The sequence below is a fragment of the Entelurus aequoreus genome, linkage group LG11 (assembly GCF_033978785.1).
Source record: "Entelurus aequoreus isolate RoL-2023_Sb linkage group LG11, RoL_Eaeq_v1.1, whole genome shotgun sequence".
NCBI lineage: Eukaryota > Metazoa > Chordata > Actinopteri > Syngnathiformes > Syngnathidae > Entelurus > Entelurus aequoreus.
Genome location: NC_084741.1, coordinates 70,440,334 through 70,466,817, shown reverse-complemented (window position 1 = coordinate 70,466,817; position 26,484 = coordinate 70,440,334). Strand labels below are relative to the sequence as shown.

The following is a 26,484-nucleotide window of genomic DNA, read 5'->3' as shown; positions in this document are numbered from 1 at the left end:
ACGTTAACATACCAGGCACGTTCTCAGTTGGTTATTTATGCCTCATATAACGTACACTTATTCAGCCTGTTGTTCACTATTCTTTATTTATTTATTTATTTTAAATTGCCTTTCAAATGTCTATTCTTGGTGTTGGCTTTAATCAAATACATTTCCCCCAAAAATGCGACTTATATATGTTTTTTTCCTTCTTTATTATGCATTTTCGGCCAGTGCGACTTATACTCCGGAGCGACTTATAGCCCAAAAATACGGTATGTGGTGGACCAGATCTGGCTTCCAGGCCTTGAATTTGACACCTGTGGTCTTTATTGTTAAAAAACGTTTTGTAATGGTGACTGATTATTTCTACCGTAATTTCCGGACTATAAGGCCGCTACTTTTTCTAGTCGGGTGCGGCTTATATATGGAGCAATCTGTATTTTCCCCCAAATTTAGCTGGTGCGGCTTATAGTCCGGAAATTACGGTAGTTATTTGAATGACTCTTACCATAATATGTTACGTTAACATACCAGGCACGTTCTCAGTTGGTTATTTATGCCTCATATAACGTACACTTATTCAGCCTGTTGTTCACTATTCTTTATTTATTTTAAATTGCCTTTCAAATGTCTATTCTTGGTGTTGGATTTTATCAAATAAATTTCCCCAAAAAATGCGACTTACATATGTTTTTTTCCTTCTTTATTATGCATTTTCGGCCGGTGCGACTTATACTCCGGAGCGACTTATAGTCCAAAAATACGGTATGTGGTGGACCAGATCTGGCTTCCAGGCCTTGAATTTGACACCTGTGGTCTTTATTGTTAAAAAAACGTTTTGTAATGGTGACTAATTATTTCTACTTTTATTATTTCCTACTGCAGAAATTGCTTCGCACACTCACATTTTCCTCTCGCCAAAGGATTGAGCAACCAGCTCATAGATCTGAGCGCCGCTGTCCCAGGTGAATATCACGTAAAAGGCCTTTCGATCTGAAAAGCAACAAACAAGAGAGTGTTATTAGGATGTCGTACCGCCAACTTGTGCAAGTGTGCATGTGAGAGACGAACCTGTGGCCACCTCGCGTAGGAAAACGGAGTCCAGCTTTATGATGGGGCTCAGCATCTGCTTGCCCTCCTGGTTCGCGATGGTGCTTTTGCTCTGACACTTAAGGACCATCTTGTCGTCCTGCTTCTGCAGGAGCACCAGCAGGTCTCCCAGCAGGACACAATGGACCTCTGTCAGGGACGCAACGACACAACAAAACAGTCAATACTACAACTATGATAATAGGATTTTTTTTTTGTCTGGACGCAAGGGAATAGAAGTGACAAAAGCCAACAACAAATCATAACAAAGAGACTTAGGGCCTGATTTATTAAGATCCAAATACCACGCTAAACAGCATGTGCAATCTATAAAATAGCGTGTACTATTAGTGGGCGTGTTGCGTGCGTTTTACTGAGACTGCGTGTGCAATTATAAAGTGGCGCAGACAGGCCTTATTTGAGTGAGGATTTTGCGTGTACTACACGGGCCATCACCACGGAGACACTCTTATTTGCTGCACATTCATGTTATCATGCTCCTCCTACCTGTGGCGTTTTGCTATGTTTTCAAACAAGCAGGAAACACATACCACTTTTTATGGGCATTTTATAAGCAGTCCTGCGGTGCGTCTACTGTTTTACTGTTCAATGTGCGCTCATCAAAGAAAGGCGGACCTTACTCTGCTCAAGACACAATAAACATTTTTTTTTTTTATGTAAGAACTATATAAAAAAATATATACTCAATGTTAAATTTTTTTACATCATTACAAAAAATACTACAGGACACCAAAACGCATCAATTGAACTTGTTTTGATCAGCCCCTTAACCCATTCAGTAGCTATGAAATTATAAAATGATGTTGCTGAATAGATATGTTTAATTTTTTTAAATTTCTGACCGTCCAAAACGTTGACAGATACACGTTAGTATCAGGTTCAAACACTGATGATATCTATTAAACGAGACAAGAAGCAAGGAATTAAACGGAGACAGAATTAAATTTTCTCAATTTGAGGAGAAACGTGTCGACCTGTAACCTCTTACAGTGACGAAAAAAGGTTCACCTCTCCTCTTTTATTTGGATATTCCCTGTTTACACAACAACAGCTGTTTCTAAAGGAATGGGGGGTATGTAAACAGCCCTTGTTTTTGGTCACATTAACACAAAAGAAAAAGATGCCACAGGCTTGGACTGGTCCTGGATCGAGCTTGGGCAAGTCTTGGATCACAATAGATAACCCCTCCCGTCTCCTCCCATCGTACACAATGGAATTTTCCAAGCCTTTGGCTTGGTGCAACAAACACAGCCTCTTGTCTGTTCACTGGGAACTCAGAGAACGGAAAGTTTTTTGATAATTTACATGCAATTTTTCTGACAGTAAGACTGAGGATTCTCTGCCCATCGTCTGTCTTTGCAGCGCGAGTACTGATCCTGCAGCCGTGTGTGTAGAACTGTCAGTTTGCACGCCCTTCCCGTGCTAAATACAACGCAAAATAGTGCTCGCAAAATGCTGATGAGTGTTGATAAATCACATTGCGCGTGCCTAATAATTATATTCGCATTTTCTCCACCCAGTATTGTGGGCGTTTTGATGATTAGCATATATTTTGCATGTTAATATAGACACAGAAGCGAAATGAACCGCATGCCTTATTTTGCTCGCTTAACAGACGCAATCCACTTTGCACACATTTAGTAGATCAGCTTTGCGTGTGCTGTCAGGTTTGCACGTCTTTTCGGACACGCAAACCTTTATTAAATCAGGCCCTTGATGTACTAAAGCCAACATTACAAGTGTTGTTTTAGCAAGGCCATAACGATCATACATATTTTACAATCTCATAGCGGAGACCAGTTAAAACTGACGAACTATTAACAAAAGTGACAAAAATATTGTGGATTACCATGTTTGTGTTGGTGTATAATGCAGGGGTCACCAACCTTTTTGAAACCAAGAGCTACTTCTTGGGTACTGATTAATGCGAAGGGCTACCAGTTTGATACACACTTAAATAAATTGCCAGAAATAGCCAATTTGCTCAATTTACCTTTAACTCTATGTTATTATTAATAATTAATGATATTTACACTTAATTGAACGGTTTAAAAGAGGAGAAAACACGAAAAAAATGACAATTACATTTTGAAACATAGTTTATCTTCAATTTCGACTCTTTAAAATTCAAAATTCAACCGAAAAAAAGAAGAGAAAAACTAGCTAATTCGAATCTTTTTGAAAAAATTAAAAAAACAATTTATGGTACATCATTAGTAATTTTTCCTGAATAAGATTAATTTTAGAATTTTGATGACATGTTTTAAATAGGTTAAAATCCAATCTGCACTTTGTTAGAATATATAACAAATTGGACCAAGCTATATTTCTAACAAAGACAAATCATTATTTCTTCTAGATTTCCCAGAACAAAATTTTTAAAAGAAATTCAAAAGACTTTGAAATAAGATTTAAATTTGATTCTACAGATTTTCTAGATTTGCCAGAATATTTTTTTGAATTTTAATCATAATAAGTTTGAAGAAATATTTCACAAATATTCTTTGTCGAAAAAACAGAAGCTAAAATGAAGAACCAAATTAAAATGTATTTATTATTCTTTACAATAAAAAAAATAATTTACTTGAACATTGATTTAAATTGTCAGGAAAGAAGAGGAAGGAATTTAAAAGGTAAAAAGGTATATGTGTTTAAAAATCCTAAAATCATTTTTAAGGTTGTATTTTTTCTCTAAAATTGTCTTTCTGAAAGTTATAAAAAGCAAAGTAAAAAAATTAATGAATTTATTTAAACAAGTGAAGACCAAGTCTTTAAAATGTTTTCTTGGATTTTCAAATTCTATTTGAGTTTTGTCTCTCTTAGAATTAAAAATGTCGGGCAAAGCGAGACCAGCTTGCTAGTAAATAAATAAAATTTAAAAAATAGAGGCAGCTCACTGGTAAGTGCTGCTATTTGAGCTATTTTTAGAACAGGCCAGCGGGCTACTCATCTGGTCCTTACGGGCTACCTGGTGCCCGCGGGCACCGCGTTGGTGACCCCTGGTATAATGTACTTTGCCATTCACCAACCTTCAACAAAGTATTCAGTTTTGAACTTTTTCCATAAACCTGCTAACTGTATGTGCCCTATTGACTGTTATGTGACAAAATATTAAATCAACAAAGTTTTTATAAACTTTACAGAGCACATTTACCGAAAGCCTTCTCTTTGGTGACCTTCCAAGTCAGAGGACCTTCAAACAGCATTTTCTTGTGTGTCAGGTCGATGTTCTGCGAAAGACAAATGGAGGATAAGGAACAAAACATCCCTTCTAATAATGATAACAATAATTATAGAAGAGATGACTTATTTGTATGTAAGCATAAGATTACTTACTTTATATTCTGTATAAAGATCATTACTGGGCTTTAGTCCCGATGTGTCCAGTCGACGCTGGTATTCCTTTAGTATCTACACAAAGAAGGATTAGTACACGTTTTCCTCACAAAACCTTGAACTATATCAAAGCACATCGTGTTAAGCAAATACAAAGAAGTTGGCACGTTGTGTAAATGGTAAATAAAAACAGAATACAATGATTTGTAAATCCTTTTCAACTTATACTCAATTGAATAGACTGCATAGACAAGATACTTAACGTTTGAACTGGAAAACATTATTATTTGCAAATATTAGCTCATTTGGAATTTGATGCCTGCAACATGTTTCAAAAAAGCTGGCACAAGTGGCAAAAAAGATTGAGAAAGTTGAGGAATGCTCATCAAACACTTATTTGGAACATCCCACAGGTGAACAGGCTAATTGGGAACAGGTGGGTGCCATGATTGGGTATAAAAGCAGCTTCCGTGAAATGCTCAGTCGTTCACAAACAAGGACGGGGCGAGGGTCACCACTTTGTCAACGAATGCGTGAGCAAATTATCGAACAGTTTAAGAACAACATTTCTCAACCAGCTATTGCAAGGAATTTAGGGATTTCACCATCTACGCTCCGTAATATCATCAAAAGGTTCAGAGAATCTGGAGAAATCACTGCACGTAAGCGATGATACTACGTACTTTCGATCCCTTAGGCGGTACTGCATCAAAAAGAAACATCAGTGTGTAAAGGATATCACCACATGGGCTCAGGAACACTTCAGAAACCCACTGTCAGTAACTACAGTTGGTCGCTTCATCTGTAAGTGCAAGTTAAAACTCTACTATGCAAAGCGAAAGCCATTTATCAACAACACCCAGAAACGCCGCCGGCTTCGCTAAGATGGAGTGATGCAAAGTAGAAAAGTGTTCTGTGGTCTGACGAGTCCACATTTCAAATTGTTTTTGGAAACTGTGGACGTCGTGTCCTCCGGAACAAAGAGGAAAAGAACCATCCGGATTGTTATAGGCGCTAAGTTCAAAAGCCAGCATGTGTGATGGTATGGGGGTGTATTAGTGCCCGAGGCATGGGTAACTTACACATCTGTGAAGGCACCATTAATGCTGAAAGGTACATACAGGTTTTGGAGCAACATATGTTGCCATCCAAGCAACGTCATCATGGACGCCCCTGCTTATTTTAGCAAGACAATGCCAAGCCACGTGTTACAACAATGTGTTGCTGCCATTAAATTGTAAGTTAATGATTATTTGCAAAAAAAAAAAAAGTTTCTCAGTCCGAACATGAAATATCTTGTCTTTGCGGTCTATTCAGTTGAATATAAGTTGAAAAGGATTTGCAAATTATTACGCAACATGCCAACTTCCATTGGTTTTGGGTTTTGTACATATTTCTCACCAGAAGGTTCTCCATATCTTTGACCTCGTCATTGACATGGTTGAGGATCTTTCTGCAGCACTCCGCACTCTGATGGACTCGCTCCTTCTCATTCCGATCCTCTGTGGGGAAGAACCATGAGAAATCCTTGATAGTAGCGGCAATAATGTTGTTCTGTGGTATTTATGTAGCGTGGGGACATTGTGCACTGACATCATTTGATGCTTTTCTTTGTATTACACGTAATTGTGTTTTATTCATACCTTATTATTCTATTCCAGGGGTCGGCAACCCAAAATGTTGAAAGAGCCATATTGGACCAAAAATACAAAAACAAATCTGTCTGGAGCCACAACAAATTAAAAGCCATATTACATACACATAGTGTGTCATGAGATATACATTTAATTGAGATGACTTAAAGGAAACTAAATGAGCTCAAATATAGCTACAAATGAGGCATAATGATGCAATATGTACATATAGCTAGCCTAAATAGCATGTTAGCATCGATTAGCTTGCAGTCATGCAGTGACCAAATATGTCTGATTAGCACTCCACACGAGTCAATAACATCAACAAAACTCACCTTTGTGCACTCACGCACAACGTTAAAAGTGTGGTGGACAAAATGAGACAGAAAAAGAAGTGGCATAAAACACGTCCTAGGAAGTCGGAGAAAGTTATACATGTAAACAAACTACGGTGAGTTCAAGGACCGCCAAAAGTAGTAGGACAAAACGGCGCTCGCCAAATACTCGAATCAGTGAAGCATGTTTAATATAAACAGTGTGATTTATAACAATTAGGGAGGTTTGTGTCATGTTTGTCATACAGAAACCATATTAAAACAAAAATTTTTTTTTTTCCCCCTCATCTTTTTCCATTTTTCATACATTTTTGAAAAAGCTTCAGAGAGCCACTAGGGCGGCGCTAAAGAGCCGCATGCGGCTCTAGAGCCGCGGGTTGCCGACCCCTGTTCTATTCAGTACATTACTAAGTACTCTGTGTGCTGTGCTGCTATTGCCACTGTCCTCAATACCAGTGATTCGCAAACTGGTGGTATACAGGCTTCATCTCGTGGTACGCCAAAGAATCACTTGATTAAAGTAGTGTATTATTTTGCTATATTCAAACACAGTGTTACTGTTCAAACTGTGTGCAATGTCACAGCGGCCAAAAATATGAAATATACTTGTTAAATAAAACCTCCGTCTTGTTTTAATGAATACGCTATGCTACTGTATTTTAATGTTGGTCAATATGGTGGTACTTGGAGAGCCGAGGTGTGTAAGGTGGTACTTTGTGAAAAAAGTTTGTGAACCAGTCACTACGTCACTAGTCAGATTTTTCAAATTGGTTTTGGATTTTCACACCCTCGTATGAAGTCCAAGAGTCCTTGCACTTTCTCTAATGCAACTATTAGTCATACACAGTGTGACTCCCGTACACATACTTATTTTCCGGTTGACCCAGTATATGACGTCACACTAGGCGTCTGTGGCTTCTAACCAGTTAACAGCCTAGCTCAGTAGTGATGTCCGCTGTAATATTGACACGGATTAGAAATATTACGTCTCTAATGGCTATGTTGACGTTAAATAGCAGACAGCATCAATAAATGATCTCGGATTGCACTACGAACATGACGCTCCGACCAAGAATGTATCGGGCGGACCAGGGCCGGCCCGTGGCATAGGCCGTATAGGCAAATGCTAAGGGCACCGTCCATCAGGGGGCGCCACGCCAGTGCCACAAATGTTGGAAAAAAAAAAAGTTGGTACTATTATTTCTAAATACAAAAAATAATCACACGTTAATTAAAATGCAAAGTAAAGCCTATTTCATAGAAATATTATTTGTTACAACATTACGCCCCCCCCCACTCCCACCGCACACTGCGCCCCCTCCCTTCCCGTATAATGACTCTTTTTTGGACGTCACCACATCAAAAATTTAACACAAGATGTCAAAACGGCCAAAACTGTCAGGTGCCCAGGGAAGAAAAAAAGAGAAAAGAAGAGGAGAAACGAGAAAAAGACAGAGGTAGCAGGGAGGTAACGTTAGCCTACATGAAATTATTTGTCTGTTACAGAATGTGATAGTAACCTGGCTTTTTAGCATTAAGCTAATGTTACATGATTCGGCAATTGCTAATCAATAAATAGCTAGTTCTGTTTTAACGTCGGGTTAATATTGTGGAGGGGGCTAAATTGTTATGGAAAATAATAATGTAACGTTAGGTAATTACAGTACTCCCACCTTACATTCCTCAGGGACATTTGTATTAGATATTTTAAGCAGGTGTTTTTTGTTTACGTTGTTATTGCCTTCTGGTTAGCTAATGTTTGCCCTGCAGGTAATAGTCACTTTCCCACCCCTTTATATATTAGGTATAGTTGTAAGTCTAGTTGTTAAAGTGCACATCATTAATGTTAATTAAGCAATATCACATAAGAGGGAATGATGTTTTTTAATTTGAGCACTGCTGTGATTCGGTTAAAGATAATCATAACATAACATTCTCATATAATATGTTAATTTGCTTTCTTTAAGTAAAATATGGTCAAAGACAAAGCTATTCGGTTTCTTGTGAGTATATACACTTCACCTCCGACGTGGGGGGGCGCCACCTAAAATCTTGCCTAGGGCGCCAGATTGGTTAGGGCCAGGCCTGGGGCGGACGCAGGTCAATGAAAGACTGGCAGGAAGAGATTTTTTCTGACGAAAATCATGGAAACAAAACTTTTGAATGTCACAAAGTTCATTCAAAAATCTCTATGGATTGATGGAAGGAGTTTTAAATCCAAAGACAAAGAGCGTTCGTGCATCGACTAATATTCAGAGGAAGGTTGCTATTGTTCTGGACTATCTTGCCAGTTGTGCGGAAAGTAAATCAGCTGGCTTAGCTACCTTCTTAAATAAATCTGTTTCTTTTTTTCAATCATGGATGCACTTCTAAATATTTGTTTGTTTTAATTTATGAAGCAAATAAACAGTCTCCTCTTCATTACAATTGTTGCAAACATTTTTTTGAATGGTATCTGCTTCTGGGTTGTTTCCCACCCTTTGAGACGGGCGCAAGAGTCCTCTTAAGTCACACCCCCCACCCCTTGAGAGATGTGGTTTCCAATCGCATAATTCAGGTGTGTTATTCCGATTTTTTAAAAAACGGACATGATGGGATTAAGGTGTAGGAGGCTTATTTAGAGCCGAACTATTTGAAAAGTCGGACTAATTTAGAGCATGGACACGTAACGAGTGTTGCCGCTATATGAACTTTCATTTCCCTATCATTTTCCAAGTCCTATCTAATCCGGGGGTCAGCAACCTAGCCCTAGTGGCTGCCTGGAGTTTTTTCAAAAATGTATGAAAATGGAAAAAAATGTGGGAAAAAAAAAACGTTTTTGTTTTAATATGGTTTGTGTAGGACAAACATGACACACATTTTTCTAATTATTAGAAATCCCACTGTTTATATTAAACATGCTTCACCCATGAGAGTATTTGGCAAGCGCCGTTTGGTCCTAATTTCGCCAGTCCTTAAAGGGCTACTGAAAGCCACTACTACCAACCACGCAGTCTGATAGTTTATATATCAATGATGAAATCTTAACATTGCAACACATGCCAATACGGCCGGGTTAACTTATAAAGTGACATTTTAAAATTCCCGCCACACTTCCGGTTGAAAAACTCCTTTGGATATGATTTATGCGCGTGACGTCACAAAAGCAACGGAAGTGGTTGGACCCCATCGGACCCGATAGAAAAGCCTCTTGTTTTCTTCGACAAAATTCCACAGTATTCTGGACATCTGTGTTGGTGAATCTTTTGCAATTTGTTTAATGAACAATGGAGGCTGCAAAGAAGAACGTTGTAGGTGGGATGGATCGGTGTATTAGCGGCTAAGTACAATACTGTAATATCCGTGATATTTGCATTAGTGTACTGTGTCTTTAAGGGTTTGGGGAACGCGCATGCGCGAGTGAGTTGGCGGAGAACTTGAGTGTGTGTGAGCGTGACTTTTGGCTAACAGCAGCTGGTGTATGTGTGTGCGTTACTTTTTGAACTACAACCAGTTACCGCTTGTTAATAAAGCGATTGAGCAATTTGTTTAATGGACAATGGAGACTGCAAATAAGAAAGTTGTAGGTGCGATCGGTGGAGCGGCAGACTACACCAACACCAACACCAGGAGGTTGTGTTGTGTTTTGAGCAGGATAACAGACGCACTACGGTGAGTCTAGCTTTGGCTTCCAAACATTTGATCGCTTGCCCGTACGTGCGTGTCGATATGTGCATGTCACGTACGTAACTTCGGGGAAATATATGTTTCTTGCCGACTCTGATGGCGGCCGGGGTGTCGTCAAAAGCGTACAACGCCCGCCGCCGCATCTAAGTTAGCTACGCAGCTAGGTTAGCTTCTGTTTTTTTAGCTTCGCCAAGCGGAATATTATTAATCGTGTAGTTACATGTTCATGGTTTAATAGTATTGTTGATCTTCTGTCTATCCATCCAGTCAGGGTTTTTTTTAATTTAGTTTCTATCTGCATTTGAGACTGCTGCTATCACGTTGGCTACGCAGCTAGGTTAGCTTCTGTTTTTTTAGCTTCGCCAAGCGGAATATTATTAATCGTGTATTTACATGTTCATGGTTTAATAGTATTGTTGATCTTCTGTCTATCCATCCAGTCAGGGTTTTTTTTTATTTAGTTTCTATCTGCATTTGAGACTGCTGCTATCACGTTGGCTACGCAGCTAGGTTAGCTTCTGTTTTTTTAGCTTCGCCAAGCGGAATATTATTAATCGTGTATTTACATGTTCATGGTTTAATAGTATTATTGATCTTCTGTCTATCCATCCAGTCAGGGTTTTTTTAAATTTAGTTTCTATCTGCATTTGAGACTGCTGCTATCACGTTGGCTACGCAGCTAGGCTAGCTTCTATTTTTTTAGCTTCGCAAAGCTGAATTATTAATCGTGTATTTACATGTTCAGTCACTGTGAATGTCCATTTCGCGTTCTCGACTCTCATTTTCAAGAGGATATAGTATCCCAGGTGGTTTAAAATACAAATCCGTGATCCACAATAAAAAAAGGAGAGTGTGGAATCCAATAAGCCAGCTTGTACCTAAGTTACGGTCAGAGCGAAAAAAGATACGTCCATCACTGCCTCTCAAGTCCTTCACTGTAACGTTCCTCATCTACGAATCTTTCATCCTCGCTCAAATTAATGGGGTAATCATCACTTTCTCGGTCCGAATCTCTCTCGCTCCATTGTAAACAACGGGGAATTGTGAGGAATACTAGCTCCTGTGACGTCACGCTACTTCCGCTACAGGCAAGGCTTTTTTTTATCAGCGAGCAAAAGTTGCGAACTTTATCGTCGATTTTCTCTACTAAATCCTTTCAGCAAAAATATGGCAATATCGCGAAATGATCAAGTATGACACATAGAAGGGATCTGCTATTCCCGTTTAAATAAATAAAAATCATTTCAGTAGGCCTTTAATCATTGTGTCATCGTCTTCCTCCTGCGTACTAAAACCACCGAAATCCTCTTCGTCGGTGCCGGAGAAGAACAGGCCGTATATAAGCCGCACCCTTGTATAAGCCGCAGGGACCAGAACGAGGGGAAAAAGTAGCGGCTTATAGTCCGGAAATTACGGTACATAAGGCTTTTCATTTTTGCGGCTCCAGACAGATTACATTTTTGGTCTAAAATGGCTTTTTCCACACTAATCCAATCTACTAAATTTGAGGAAACTTGCTTGCTTCCTGCAAAAAAATAAAAACACACAGAGTGGGGACACATACCAGTGCTCTTTGCAATGTTCTCCAGCAGCAGTGGATACTTGGTGAGCCTCTGCATCTCAAAGGGAATAATGTCCTTCAGCTGCAGCCTCCGACACTGAGGCTTGCTCTCCGCCTCCTGCCAAGAACATAGTTCAGGAACAACGTGACTCCTCCTTCTTCTTTCACCATCTCTTAATGTGTGGGAGTTACCTGTATGAACGAGTTGAAGCGAGGTTCTTTCTTCTGCCGGCTCTTGATCTGGTCTAGGGCCCACGACTGGTGACTGCAGAAGCGGGCTGTCAGTTTCTGGAACCATTCGCCTTCCGTGCCCTCGAACTGCAACACGTGCAAGCAATTCAACTTCAAATGTGAAACTAATATGTGATTGCGGAGGAGGGCGTGGTTGGCGCGTCTCCTGCAGGAATGGGGTGTGTATGGCCCGGCCTCGAAGCCAGCGGCAGGTGAGTAGATTGCCCAGCTGGGGCTGATTATCTACCGTATTTTTCGGAGTATAGGTCGCTCCGGAGTAGAAGTCGCACCGGCCGAAAATGCATAATAAAGAAGGAAAAAAACATATATAAGTCGCACTGGAGTATAAGTCGCATTTGTTGGGGAAATTTATTTGATAAAAGCCAACACCAAGAATAGACATTTGAAAGGCAATTTAAAATAAATAAAGGCTGAATAAGTGTACGTTATATGAGGCATAAATAACCAACTGAGAACGTGCCTGGTATGTTAACGTAACATATTATGGTAAGAGTCATTCAAATAACTATAACATATAGAACATGCTATACGTTTACCAAACAATCTGTCACTCCTAATCGTTAAATCCCATGAAATCTTATACGTCTAGTCTCGTACGTGAATGAGATCAATAATATTATTTGATATTTTACGCTAATGTGTTAATCATTTCACACATAAGTTCGCTCCTGAGTATAAATCGCACCCCCGGCCAAACTATGAAAAAAACTGCGACTTATAGTCCGAAAAATACGATAATCACCTGTCGCCCTTATTAGCAGCAGCCGTGACGAGACACGTTGTTGGAGTTGGAGCCAGAGAGAGAGAGAGACACACACACCGATGAGACAGACTGCTGGAAAGCAATTCTGACATATATATGACGATAAAAGACGTGCTCAACCCTGTCTACCGGGCTCCCGAGAGATGTGTCGGCACCAGGAGAACCCCCACACACAGAGACACTCACAGTGATATACACTAATTACATGCAAAGTGAAATATGTCAAGCTTTTATTTGTTCTAAGTTTGATGATCGCGGCTTACAGTTTTTGACAACCCCTTATTTTGTGAGATTTTCAATTTAAGGTTTTAATAAGAGAGGAGCCAGATGAGGTTGTCCGGGCATCTGGTCAGGATGCTCCCCGGACGCCTCCCTGGGGAGGTGTTTAGGCCACGTACAACCAGTAAGAGGCCGCGGGGAAGACCCAGGACACGGCCTGGGAACCCCTTGGGATCACCCGGGAGAAGCTGGACGAAGTGGCTGGAGAGAGGGAAGTCTGGGCTTCTCTGCTTAGGCTGCTGCCCCCGCAACCCGACCTCCGAGAAGCGGAGGAAAATGGATGGATAATAAGCTGTAAGCCATAATCATCAAATTGATATAAAAAGAAGGCTTGAAATATTTAGAGTTGCTTATCTCATATATTAGTTTCACTGTGTAAATCTAATTGCTGGAATAAACAAATCTTTGCACAATACTTAAATGTTTTGAGTTGAACCTGTAATAGCTACTGTAGAAACACGCGGTTGTAGACAACTACCATGCATCCCACCAGGCATCCTCCAAGATACCTCAATTTAAGAGTGTTTTGCTGTCTCTCGGCTAATTGATATGCCTCAAAGTGCAAGCAAACTTTTGAGCTACAAGCATCTCTGCTATTAGCAAATGCCAGGAGAACAAAATAAAGACATATGATCAACACTAGCACAGAAGTTGAAACACAACATTTAAAAGGAGCAGAGGCTTTAGTGACAGATTTTACTTTCACTACCTGATGCAGCGCCCCAGTAATCTGCCCTGAATGCGGACTTGCAGGCACTCAGAACGTCTATGTGAATGTAGTGGTCCTAACACACCCACTCATTTATTCAGAAAAGGTATTTTTATATCTAAATATTTTTAATCAGACTTTTTGTTTATGTGTCTGTGTCATGATCTGTGGTCTAGATCAGTGTTTTTCAACCACTGTGCCGCGGCACACTAGTGTGCCGTGAGATACAGTCTGGTGTGCCGTGGGAGATGATCTAATTTCACCTATTTGGGGTATAACATTTTTTGCAAACCAGTAATTATAGTCTGCAAATGATGTGTTGTTGTTGTTGCGTGTCAGCAGAGTAACCGTGTAATACTCTTCCATATCAGTAGGTGGCAGCAGGTAGCTAATCGTGATCACAATTTGTCAGACGACAGCGGGAGACAGTGTGCAGGTAAAAAGGTGTCTAATGCTTAAACTGAAAAATAAACAAAAGGTGAGTGCCCCTAAAAAAAAAAAGGCATTGAAGCTTAGGGAAGGCTATGCAGAACGAAACTACAACTGAACTGGCGACAAAGTGAAGAAAAACAGAATGCTGGAAGACAGCAAAGACTTACAGCGTGTGGAGCAGAGAAGGCGTCCACAAAGTACATCCGAACATGAAATGACAATCAACAATGTCCCCACAAAGAAGGATAAAAACAACTGCAATATTCTTGATTGCTAAAACAAAGCAGGTGCGGGGAATATCGCTTAAAGCAGGGGTCACCAACCTTTTTGAAAGCAAGAGCTACTTCTTGGGTAGTGATTAATGCGAAGGGCTACCAGTTTGATACACACTTAAATAAATTGCCAGAAATAGCCAATTTGCTCAATTTACCTTTAACTCTATGTTATTATTAATAATTAATGATATTTACACTTAATTGAACGGTTTAAAAGAGGAGAAAACACGAACAAAATGACAATTACATTTTGAAACATAGTTCATCTTCCATTTCGACTCTTTAAAATTCAAAATTCAACCGAAAAAAAGAAGACAAAAACTAGCTACCGTATTTCCTTGAATAGCCGCAGGGGCGTTAATTAATTTAAAACCTCCTGTCACTCCTGCGTTTACCGGAAACCAGCGGGATGGCCGTGCATGCGGTAATTATTTTAAAACCTCTTCTCACTCCGGCGTTTACCAAAAGGAATCCATAAAATTTAGTCGTGCGCTTTGAGTGTGATGTAAGCATACCATCATGAAAAGCACATTTAATTAAAAAAAAGGTTATTATGGTCTTACCTGTACTTATAAATGGAGTCCATTTGCAGCTCCTTCTGACCAAAAGCATCGATAACTTGTTTATAGAAGTCTTCATTATTTCCTTTTTTCCGTTTTAAAAGTCTCTGTCTCGATGGAGATATTCCTTTAATTATTATCTCCTGCTTCCATTGAAAGTCCAGTTTAGAAAACTGTTTTATTTTAGATACCGGTATGTAATCCTCCTTGTTAAAAGGGAAAAAAAATAATCTCTTGCTGCGTGTGTTCACTTCTTCTGCAGTACCGGAAGTCGCAAGAAGGATCACTAGCGCGGCAGCGCCCTCTACCACCAGGAGGCGGGAGTCATTTAATGACTTATACAGTATTTCACACACGCAGCTACGGTATATTAATAAAACATAGCTGCTTACTGTTCTCTTTAGCATACTGTACCGGTATTCAATAGCTTGGACCTTAAATCCTACTGAAAAGCTCTTTATCTTTTTTCCTTTGTGCAATTGTAAACTACTGAAAGCAGCTTCCTCCATTTTGAAAATGAGGACAGGTAAATCGTCACTCGTGACGTAACGAATTTGACCCGGTGGAAGTTCTAGCCATATGCTAAATATTTTGCGAAACGAGTTTGACCCGGTGAAAATTATAGACATGCGATAATAAAATTAATATTTTGCGAAACGAATTTGATCCGGCTTCAATAATGAACCGGCGATAAGGCCAAGCATGCGTTAATTATTTTGAGAAACGAGTTTGACCCGGCAGTAATTCTAGACGTGCGAATACTATATTCCCTGCGCCAATTCAAGGAAATACGGTAATTTGAATCTTTTTGAAAAAATTATTTATGGAACATCATTACTAATTTTTCCTGATTAAGATTAATTTTAGAATTTTGATGACATGTTTTAAATAGGTTAAAATCCAATCTGCACTTTGTTAGAATATATAACAAATTGGACCAAGCTATATTTCTAACAAAGACAAATCATTATTTCTTCTAGATTTTCCAGAACAAACATTTTAAAAGAAATTCAAAAGACTTTGAAATAAGATTTAAATTTGATTCTACAGATTTTCTAGATTTGCCAGAATAATTTTTTTGAATTTTAATCATAATAGGTTTGACGAAATATTTCACAAATATTCTTCGTCGAAAAAACAGAAGCTAAAATGAAGAATTAAATTAAAATGTATTTATTATTCTTTACAATAAAAAAATACATTTACTTGAACGTTGATTTAAATTGTCAGGAAAGAAGAGGAAGGAATTTAAAAGGTAAAAAGGTATATGTGTTTAAAAATCCTAAAATAATTTTAAGGTTGGATTTTTTTCTCTAAAATTGTCTTTCTGAAAGTTATAAGAAGCAAATTAAAAAAAATTAATGAATTTATTTAAACAAGTGAAGACCAAGTCTTTCAAATATTTTCTTGGATTTTCAAATTCTATTTGAGTTTTGTCTCTCTTAGAATAAAAAATGTCGGGCAAAGTGAGACCAGCTTGCTAGTAAATAAATAAAATTTAAAAAATAGAGGCAGCTCACTGGTAAGTGCTACTATTTCAGCTATTTTTAGAACAGGCCGGCGGGCTACTCATCTGGTCCTTACGGACTACCTGGTGCCCGCGGGCACCGCGTTGGTGACCCCTGGCTTAAAGGAAGACCTGAAACTGCTACAGGAAAATACCAACAAAACTGGAAAAGCCACCAAAATAGGAGCGCGAGACAAGAACTAAAACACTACACATAAGAAAACAGCAAAAAAGTCCAAATAAGTCAGGGTGTGATGTGACAGGTGGTGACAGTACACCTACTTTGAGATAAGAGCTATTGTGTTGCATGCTTAGTTACGGTTTAAAATCATATCCGACGACTTTTTATTGTCAATATTGAGTTTCATATTTTAATGATTTCTACTGGTGGTGTGCCTTTGGGTTTTTTCAATGAAAAAAATGTGCCTCGGCTCAAAAAAGGTTGAAAAACACTGGTCTAGATCATGTTTTGTCTAGTTATGTTCTGTTACTTTTGGACTCCATAGTTGCTGTTTTTGTGCACCCTTGTTTGTTTTAGTTTCCATGACAACTGATTAGTTTCTCCTGTCTCATGTGTTTGACTCACGCACCTGCTTTCATCAGAGACTATTATTTAAGCCCGTTTTGCCAGTAAGTCGTCCTGGCGACATTACTCTGTGATGTTCATTTCATGCTCTGTACATGTACTTTTCATGCTCTGCTCATGCCATAGTTCATGCTGCTATTTTCATGCCACAGTACCGTAAGTGTTGTTTGTTTTATGTTCATAGTTTACGTCAAAGTGTTAGTTTTGTTCCCTGCGCCAAGCTTTTTGTTTTCACCTTTTTTTTATAGTTAAGATTAAATCATGTTCCTACCTGTCCGGTCTAGTCCGTTTGCATCCCGGGAGAACAAATCTCCACGCCCTGACAGTCTGCAAAGATTCCACTCCTCTGATATAACCTGTCCTTAAAAAACTCTGCAGACAGACAGTTTGTGTCCTTTTTGTTTGTTTGTGGATAAAAAAAACAACAATTTGTTCCTGAAATAATCAATAAAAGTTGTTTCATGTGTTGGTATTAGATTTTAATATTTTAATAATTTTAAGGTTGGATTTTTTTCTCTAAAATTGTCTGTCTGAAAGTTATAAGAAGCAAAGTAAAAAAATGTATGAATTTATTTAAACAAGTGAAGACCAAGTCTTTCAAATATTTTCTTGGATTTTCAAATTCTATTTGAGTTTTGTCTCTCTTAGAATAAAAAATGTCGGGCAAAGTGAGACCAGCTTGCTAGTAAATAAATAAAATTTAAAAAATAGAGGCAGCTCACTGGTAAGTGCTGCTATTTGAGCTATTTTTAGAACAGGCCAGAAGTAGCTCTTGGTTTCAAAAAGGTTGGTGACCCCTGAACTACTGGAGGCATAATGTAACCCCAGCCTCTACTGTAGCGTATATTCTGTGCGCCTTATAATGCGGTGCGCCTTATATGTGAACAAAGTTTTAAAATAGGCCATTCATTGAAGGTGCGCCTTATAGTGCGAAAAATACAGTACTCTGGACCTAGACGTTGAGTCCGCGACATACGTGGCGGACAATAAAGTCTGCGTTGCCAGTCGCTGTTTTCCGTAGTTAGTTTTCCCTCGACGGCCAGGTAATACAAAGCACACGCTACCTTTTTTAATCACGTCCACGGGACTCCGCATTCTCGTTGACTCTCCTTCGACAAATGGACAAAGTTTTTCGTGCATTGGAAAGTTCTCTTGCCGTCTGAGAAGTGTTGTACCCGAAATAGCAGCAATCGCTTTCTCTTAAGGTATTCATGTGTGATTTTGATGAAACACGGGCATTTCTGGTTGACTCGCTTCGAAACCGCTTACGGCTGACTTACCCGTGTAAAAATTAGGCGCAATAAGTGTTCAACTTCAGCCTAAAACCCTTTCGGTCTGCAACATTTTAAATGTATGAATGTACAACTGTTTGTTTATGTAAAACTGATTGTTTATTTTGTTGACCGCTGACCGAAGAAATAATCAACTAAAACTAAACTAAACTAAAGGTTGATCAAAAAGCAACAAAGGAGAAAAAGACTGCGACGACTCACTCTGTTGAGTACTGTGGTGCTGATGGACTTGACGATAAAGTTGTCCTCCAGGCGCAGTTTCTTCAGATTCTCGTAGAAGTTATCTGGGCAAAAGACAAAAATATGTTTTAAGGATGTGTTTCGAAAAGGTGGCCTATTTGTGGCGTGAGACGCTCACAGTGCATTTCAATGATCTCGTCCAGGTTGGGGAAGATGGCCGCCAGCTCTGTGGCGGTCAGCAGCTCCTCTCTCTCCAAAGGCCTGGAGAAGATCATCTGAAGGACACTTAGCATGCGCACGTGGGCGTGCTCGGTGGCAAACAACTCTGAGAGGGGTGGAAACAAAAGAAGAAATGAACTACGTAACCAGGAATACAAACATATATTTGAAATAGAAATCAGCAGATATGTTTTTTTCAGGGCCGTTACCGATTATTAATAGTCAAGGAGGCCTATAATCAATATTTTGAGCCGATATTCATTTGCAGTAAAAGTTATTTAAACATGAATAGTATACATCAGTAAACAAGGCTTTAAGTTGTTTCTTTTTTAAACGTTATTTTTGGACCAGTAGCGACATACTGTAATGTCCGATATCGGCTTTTTTGCCTATATGCGAAATTCCGATATTGTCCTACTCTTAATTACCGATTCCGATATCAACCGATACCGATAAAATACAGTGGTGGAATTAACACATTATTATGCCTAATTTTGTTGTGGTGCCCCGCTGGATGCATTAAACAGTGTAACTTTACCATGAATTGATTGACGTGGACTTAAACAAGTTGAAAAACTTATTGGGGTGTTACCATTTAGTGGTCAATTGTACGGAATATGTACTGTACTGGGCAATCTACTAAAACAAGTTTCAATCAATCAATCAAAAACAAGGTTTTCCAAAATAAGAGAACAACTTCAACTCCAGTTATGGAAAAAAATGCCAACATGGCACTGCCATATTTATTATTGAAGTCACAAAGTGCATTTTTTTTTTTTAAACATGCCTCAAAACAGCAGCTTGGAATTTGGGACATGCTCTCCCTGAGATAATCCTGATACCCACTACAATTATGGGAAATACTATACTTTGACTTTCACATAGTGCATTATTTTTTTAAACATGTCTCAAAACAACAGGGGGGGAGGGGGGTGGGGGGGGTGTATATTGTAGCGTCCCGGAAGAGTTAGTGCTGCAAGGGGTTCTGGGTATTTGTTCTGTTGTGTTTATGTCGTGTTTGTCATTCTTCTTTGGTGTGGGTTCACAGTGTGGCGCATATTTGTAACAGTGTTAAAGTTGTTTATACGGCCACCCTCAGTGTGACCTGTATGGCTGTTGACCAAGTATGAATTGCATTCACTTGTGTGTGTGTAAAACCGTAGATATTATGTGACTGGGCCGGCATGCAAAGGCAGTGCCTTTAAGGCAGGGGTCACCAACGCGGTGCCCGCGGGCACCAGGTAGCCCGTAAGGACCAGATGAGTAGCCTGCTGGCCTGTTCTAAAAATAGCTCAAATAGCAGCACTTACCAGTGAGCTGCCTCTATTTTTTAAATGTTATTTATTTACTAGCAAGCTGGTCTCACTTTGCTCGACATTTTTTATTCTAAGAGAGACAAAACTCAAATAGAATTTGAAAATCCAAGAAAATATTTTAAAGACTTGGTCTTCACTTGTTTAAATAAATTCATAATTTTTTTTACTTTGCTTTTTATAACTTTCAGAAAGACAATTTTAGAGAAAAAATCCAACCTTAAAAATGATTTTAGGATTTTTAAACACATATACCTATTTACCTTTTAATTTCCTTCCTCTTCTTTCCTGACAATTTAAATCAATGTTCAAGTACTTTTTTTTTTTTTTATTGTAAAGAATAATAAATACATTTTAATTTAATTCTTCATTTTAGCTTCTGTTTTTTCGACGAAGAATATTTGTGAAATATTTCTTCAAACTTATTATGATTAAAATTCAAAAAAATTATTCTGGCAAATCTAGAATATCTGTAGAATCAAATTTAAATCTTATTTCAAAGTCTTTTGAATTTCTTTTAAAATTTTTGTTCTGGAAAATCTAGAAGAAATAATGATTTGTCTTTGTTAGAAATATAGCTTGGTCCAATTTGTTATATATTCTAACAAAGTGCAGATTGGATTTTAACCTATTTAAAACATGTCATCAAAATTCTAAAATTAATCTTAATCAGGAAAAATTACTAATGATGTTCCATAAATTATTTTTTTAATATTTTCCAAAAGATTCGAATTAGCTAGTTTTTCTCTTCTTTATTTCGGTTTAATTTTAAAGAGTCGAAATTGAAGATAAACTATGTTTCAAATTTTAATTGTCATTTTTTTCATGTTTTCTCCTCTTTTAAACCGTTCAATTAAGTGTAAATATCATTAATTATTAATAATAACATAGAGTTAAAGGTAAATTGAGCAAATTGGCTATTTCTGGCAATTTATTTAAGTGTGTATCAAACTGGTAGCCCTTCGCATTAATCAGTAACCAAGAAGTAGCTCTTGCTTTCAAAAAGGTTGGTGACCCCTGCTGTACATCAAGCAAGAATGGGAAAGAATTCCACCTGAAAAGCTTCAAAAATGTGTCTTCTCAGTTCCCAAACCTTTACTGAGTGTTGTTAAAAGGAAAGGCCATGTAACACAGTGGTAAAAATGCTCCTGTGCCAACTTTTTTGCAATGTGTTGCTGCCATTATATTCTAAGTTAATGATTATTTGCAAAAAAAATGAAATTTCTCAGTTTGAACATGAAATATCTTGTCTTTGCAGTCTATTCAATTGAATATAAGTTGAAAAGGATTTGCAAATCATTGCATTCCGTTTTTATTTACCATTTACACAACGTGCCAACTTTGATGATTTTGAGTTTTGTAATTGTAAAAAAAAAAAAAAAAAAAAAAGAAATAGACCGATACTGATAGACGTCAAAATGCCAAATATCGGACGGTCTCTATTTTGCAATCCTCCTCACCGTTGATGACCTCTTGCCTCTTGGTCTCCTTCTTGCTGAGGCTGGACAGAGCTTCCGGGGAGGCCAGCTCCCTCCAGTTGGGCGGGTCTTGCTCAAACTCCAGGAGGCGTGGCTCCATCTCCTCCGGCTGAGGGGCGGGGCTGGCGGGCGAGGACCCGGAGCCCTCCTGGGGTTGAATGGGTCCTTCATTGCTGCGGCAACAAGGGAATGAGGGTGTGGTGAACAATCAATATTCAACCGTCCCTACACCGTTCTACTGGACCTTCAGCCTGGGGTCCGTCCCTGCTGTGCATCTTACGAAAAGGGGTTGAGCGCCGCCGCTATGGTCGTCATGGTGGACGGCCGCAGGTCGACGTCGCTACGAGAGCGGGACTGTTTGTTTCGGGACGAGCCGCGACGGCGCGTGAGGTGTCGATCCGTGCGAGCGCTCTCGCTACGTGCTACCTTCTTACTGTGGGTGCAAGGGACGCCAGAACGGCAAAATGGAGGAGACGGCACAAGGAGGGACAGGGAAACAGTGTGAGGAAGAAAAAGCCAAGAGAGAAAAGGCATTTGAATTGACGACATTGACAGAAGAAGAAGAGAAATGACAGAGAAATAATGAGCATGCATACTTGTAACACAACCACACATTATGCACACTGTACACTGCAAAATGTCAGTGTTCAAAAACAAGAAAAAAATTATTTTACTTGAGCTAAGGACAATTATCTGCCAATAGAACAAGAACATTTGGCTTGTCAAGATTTTCCAAAACAAATAAAATTAGCTAACCTCAATGAACCCCAAAATACCTTAAAATAAGTATATTCTCATTAATAACAAGTGCGCTTTTCTTGATAGAAAAAAAAGAGACCTTTTTTCTCAATATGTTGAAATATATTCTTAAATTAAGTAAATGCTAGTATATATATATACACACTGCAAAAACTGAAATCTAAGTAAGATGAAATATCTCAAATAAGGGTGATATTTGCTTATTTTCTGTCTGATAAGATAATTCTTCTCACTAAGCAGATTTTATGTTAGAGTGTTTTACTTGTTTTAAGGGTTTTGGTCCTAAATGATCTCGATAAGATATTACAGCTGAGATTTGATGACCTATATTGAGTAAAACATGCTTGAAACTAGAATATCAACTGATGCAAAGCTGTGTCATCAACACTCACAAGTATAAAACTACTTTTATAAAGTAATCATTTCTTATTTCAGGCATGAAAAAAAAATATCATGATGCCGAGCACATATCATTATGTCAAGATAATGGCACTAGCATTTACTTCATTTAAGAATATTTTTCAACATATTGAGCAAAAAGGTCTAATTTTTTTTTCTACCAGGAAAAGTGCACTTGTTATTAGTGAGAATATATTTATTTTAAGGTATTTTTGGGTTCATTGAGGTTAGCTAATTTTACTTGTTTTGGAAAGTCTTGACCAGCCGAATTTTTTTGTTCTATTGACAGATAATTTTGCTTAGTTTGAATAAAATACCGCTAATTTTTGTAATTGTTTTTCTTGTTTTTGAACACTGACTTTTGGCAGTGTGTGTATATATATATATATATATATATATATATATATATATATATATATATGTATGTGTGGAAAAAATCACAAGACTATTTCATCTCTACAGGCCTGTTTCATGAGGGGTTTCCTCAATCCTCAGGAGAAAATCTCCTGAGGATTGAGGAATCGAGCACTATTTTTTGGATAATCTAATTAAGACATATATATATATATATATATATATGTCTTAATTAGATTATATATATATATATATGTCTTAATTAGATTATATATATATATATATATATATATATATATATATATATATATATATATATATATATATATATATATATATATATATATATATATATATATATATATATATATATATATATATATATATATATATATGTCTTAATTAGATTATCCAAAAAATAGTGCTCGATTCCTCAACCTCAGGAGATTTTCTCCTGAGGATTGAGGAAACCCCTCATGAAACAGGCCTGTAGAGATGAAATAGTCTTGTGATTTTTTCCCACACATACATATATATATATATATATATATATATATATATATATATATATATATATATATATATATATACACAGCCCGGCCCTCAGCCAAATTATTTTTTTATTGTAATTTTGAATAATTGATCTGAATGTGCATGAACTATTTCTGTTCAAAATTGTTTGAAATGTCACATGTGGAAATGTTTAAATATTAACTGTCCGTTTACTGTACTGTGCCAACTGCACTACTATATGAGTACGTGTTTTCTATTGTTTCATTGAAAATAAAACCGCAAAGTCCATTTGGCTGTCATCTGTTTTGATTATGAGACACAATTGTGTCAAAGTCATGATTTTTTTTGTTCATGCTTCTAATAACAAATTATTACTTTAAAAAAACAGTTTATACTTGTGAGTGTTGATGACACAGCTTTGCAACACTTGATATTCTAGTTTCAAGCATGTTTTACCTAGCAACAAGCTGTAATATCTTACTGAGATAATTTAGGACCAAAACACTTAAAACAAGTAAAACACTCTAACATAAAATCTGCTTAGTGAGAAGAATTATCTTATCAGACAGAAAATAAGCAAATATCACCCTTATTTGAGATATTTAATCTTACTTAGATTACAGTTTTTGCAGTGTAGTGTGTCCTAATCAATAAACATCCACTAAAAATATTTCAGGGAAACAATACTTAACTCTTGATTGTGTTACTCAGTGACTGAGAGAGTGTGTGTGTGCAATGAGTTGTGTGCCTGCAGCGTGTCCGCCGCTCAGCCAAGGTGCCAAGACCCACCTTTTCTTCCGTCTGTGGAAACACGGGGACACCACAACATTACCCAACCTGAGCTACGAGGTGCACTTCCGACAAGTTGCACTCGGCAGCGGCGCAAACATGGCCGAAAGCCCCCCCGCTGCTGGCGCAACATGGAGCTGCACACGGGACAGACGCACAAGTCTTTGGACAAGCGCACAACATGAGCTGCAACAACACATTTAACACAAAACCTACCTATGCAATAAGCTACCGTTGAATGCGAAAGAGCACAGTGGAGCTGGTAAGGTAGATTATTTCAGAACTGGAGGTCATTGGAATGGAAACTGCTTGTGTCAGCAAATGCGGGGTCTGTACAAATTTGCTTTACTTACACAAACTTGTGTCCGTCGTCATATTGTGATGAACGGCGATTAAAGACACACACGCTTTCATTGTTGTGCTAACATACGACATTTCAATTTCCCGTCCTATGGTTAACATACAGTATAGTATGTCCTCATTGTAAACTGAGGTGGCGTCATAAAAAGAACGTGTGTGCATTTCAAGAGGTGAGGACAGTTAGGGCCTGATCTAATAAAATCTAAATAACAAGTGCTAAATCGCGGTTGGAAACTATAAAATTGCGTGTACTATTAGTGGGAGATCTACTAAAACTGTGTGTACCACTGATAATAGGTGCAATGTGGTGCAAACCGCCCTATTTAAATGTGGTGTTGTGTTTATACCGGCTGTTACCATGGAGACACTCATTTCCCTCCACATTTATGGCATCATATGGTCAAACTAGTGGTGTTTCGGATGTTGTTGACATGCAGCACACAAATATAATATGAACCATCTTTTCTAGGCTATATTGAAGCGTGATCCCGACAACAAAACCTACTTTGAGCACTCTGGGAGGCGCTGCAGTGTTGTGATGGTGCAGACGCAAGAAAAGATTTTTTTTTATTTTCCATACGGAACATGTATTATAATATATTTACTATAATAATAGAGGCAGTGATTATTATTCATTACCAATACTGTTATTTCTATTGGTATTTTTATTGCACTATTTGTAGTGTAATAATGTTAATTGTTATTTTTGTGTTATTACTATCTACTTCATTAACTGGTTCTTCTTTATGATTTTTGGTATCATATTTGTATATATTGTATTTGTCATGCTGTTGTTGTTTTCTCTTTCTGTCTTGTCCCCCTCGTGTCCCCAAAATCTCTCCCTCTGTATTCTGTTTTTTTCTTCTTTCTAACTCCTCCGGCTCTGGCCCGGCTGAGCCAAACACAAAATATTATCCATTTAATAAAATCAAATACTGTAAGGCAGTAAGAAACATATCCCACACTTCTCTTTTGTAAATCTGTACAGCAGATATGGGCATTTACATGAACAATATTATTTGCCTGAATGGCTGGACAGGACATATTGAACTTTTTTAATAATAATAATATATGTTCTATATCAGGGGTCACCAACGCGGTGCCCGCGGGCACCAGGTAGCCCGTAAGGACCAGATGAGTAGCCCGCTGGCCTGTTCTAAAAATAGCTCAAATAGCAGCACTTACCAGTGAGCTGCCTCTATTTTTTAAATTTTATTTATTTACCAGCAAGCTGGTCTCGCTTTGCCCGACATTTTTAATTCTAAGAGAGACAAAACTCAAATAGAATTTGAAAATCCAAGAAAATATTTTAAAGACTTGGTCTTCACTTGTTTAAATAAATTCATTAATTGTTTTACTTTGCTTCTTATAACTTTCAGAAAGACAATTTTAGAGAAAAAATACAACCTTAAAAATGATTTTAGGATTTTTAAACACATATACCTTTTTACCTTTTAAATTCCTTCCTCTTCTTTCCTGACAATTTAAATCAATGTTCAAGTAAATTTATTATTTATTGTAAAGAATAATAAATAGATTTTAATTTAATTCTTCATTTTTGTTTTTGTTTTTTCGACGAAGAATATTTGTGAAATATTCAAACTTATTACGATTAAAATGAAAAAAATAAAAAAATAAAAATTATTCTGGCAAATCTAGAAAATCTGTAGAAACAAATTTAAATCTTATTTCAAAGTCTTTTGAATTACTTTTAAAATTTTTGTTCTGGAAAAGCTTGAAGAAATAATGATTTGTCTTTGTTAGAAATATAGCTTGGTCCAATTTGTTATATATTCTAACAAAGTGCAGATTGCATTTTAACCTATTTAAAACATGTCATC

General features: G+C 37.7%; 1 protein-coding gene across 5 annotated transcripts in view; it reads right to left on the bottom strand.

Moving 5' to 3' along the window:
• arhgef1b (Rho guanine nucleotide exchange factor (GEF) 1b) overlaps window positions 1-26,484 on the bottom strand; it is a 163,859-nt gene that overhangs the window by 20,191 nt on the left and 117,184 nt on the right. For all 5 annotated transcript variants that reach the window (XR_009827820.1, XM_062063919.1, XM_062063922.1 and 2 more), the window contains exons 14-23: window positions 21,452-21,642; window positions 18,638-18,784; window positions 18,481-18,563; window positions 11,817-11,942; window positions 11,628-11,742; window positions 5,830-5,930; window positions 4,429-4,503; window positions 4,247-4,322; window positions 1,054-1,221; window positions 888-975 (exon numbers count right to left, since the gene is read on the bottom strand). Coding sequence is in view for 4 of the 5 variants with exons in the window: in XM_062063919.1 (XP_061919903.1) it covers window positions 888-975; window positions 1,054-1,221; window positions 4,247-4,322; window positions 4,429-4,503; window positions 5,830-5,930; window positions 11,628-11,742; window positions 11,817-11,942; window positions 18,481-18,563; window positions 18,638-18,784; window positions 21,452-21,642 (1,170 nt within the window). In the remaining variant the exon portion in view is untranslated. The remainder of the gene's footprint in view (window positions 1-887; window positions 976-1,053; window positions 1,222-4,246; window positions 4,323-4,428; window positions 4,504-5,829; window positions 5,931-11,627; window positions 11,743-11,816; window positions 11,943-18,480; window positions 18,564-18,637; window positions 18,785-21,451; window positions 21,643-26,484) is intronic.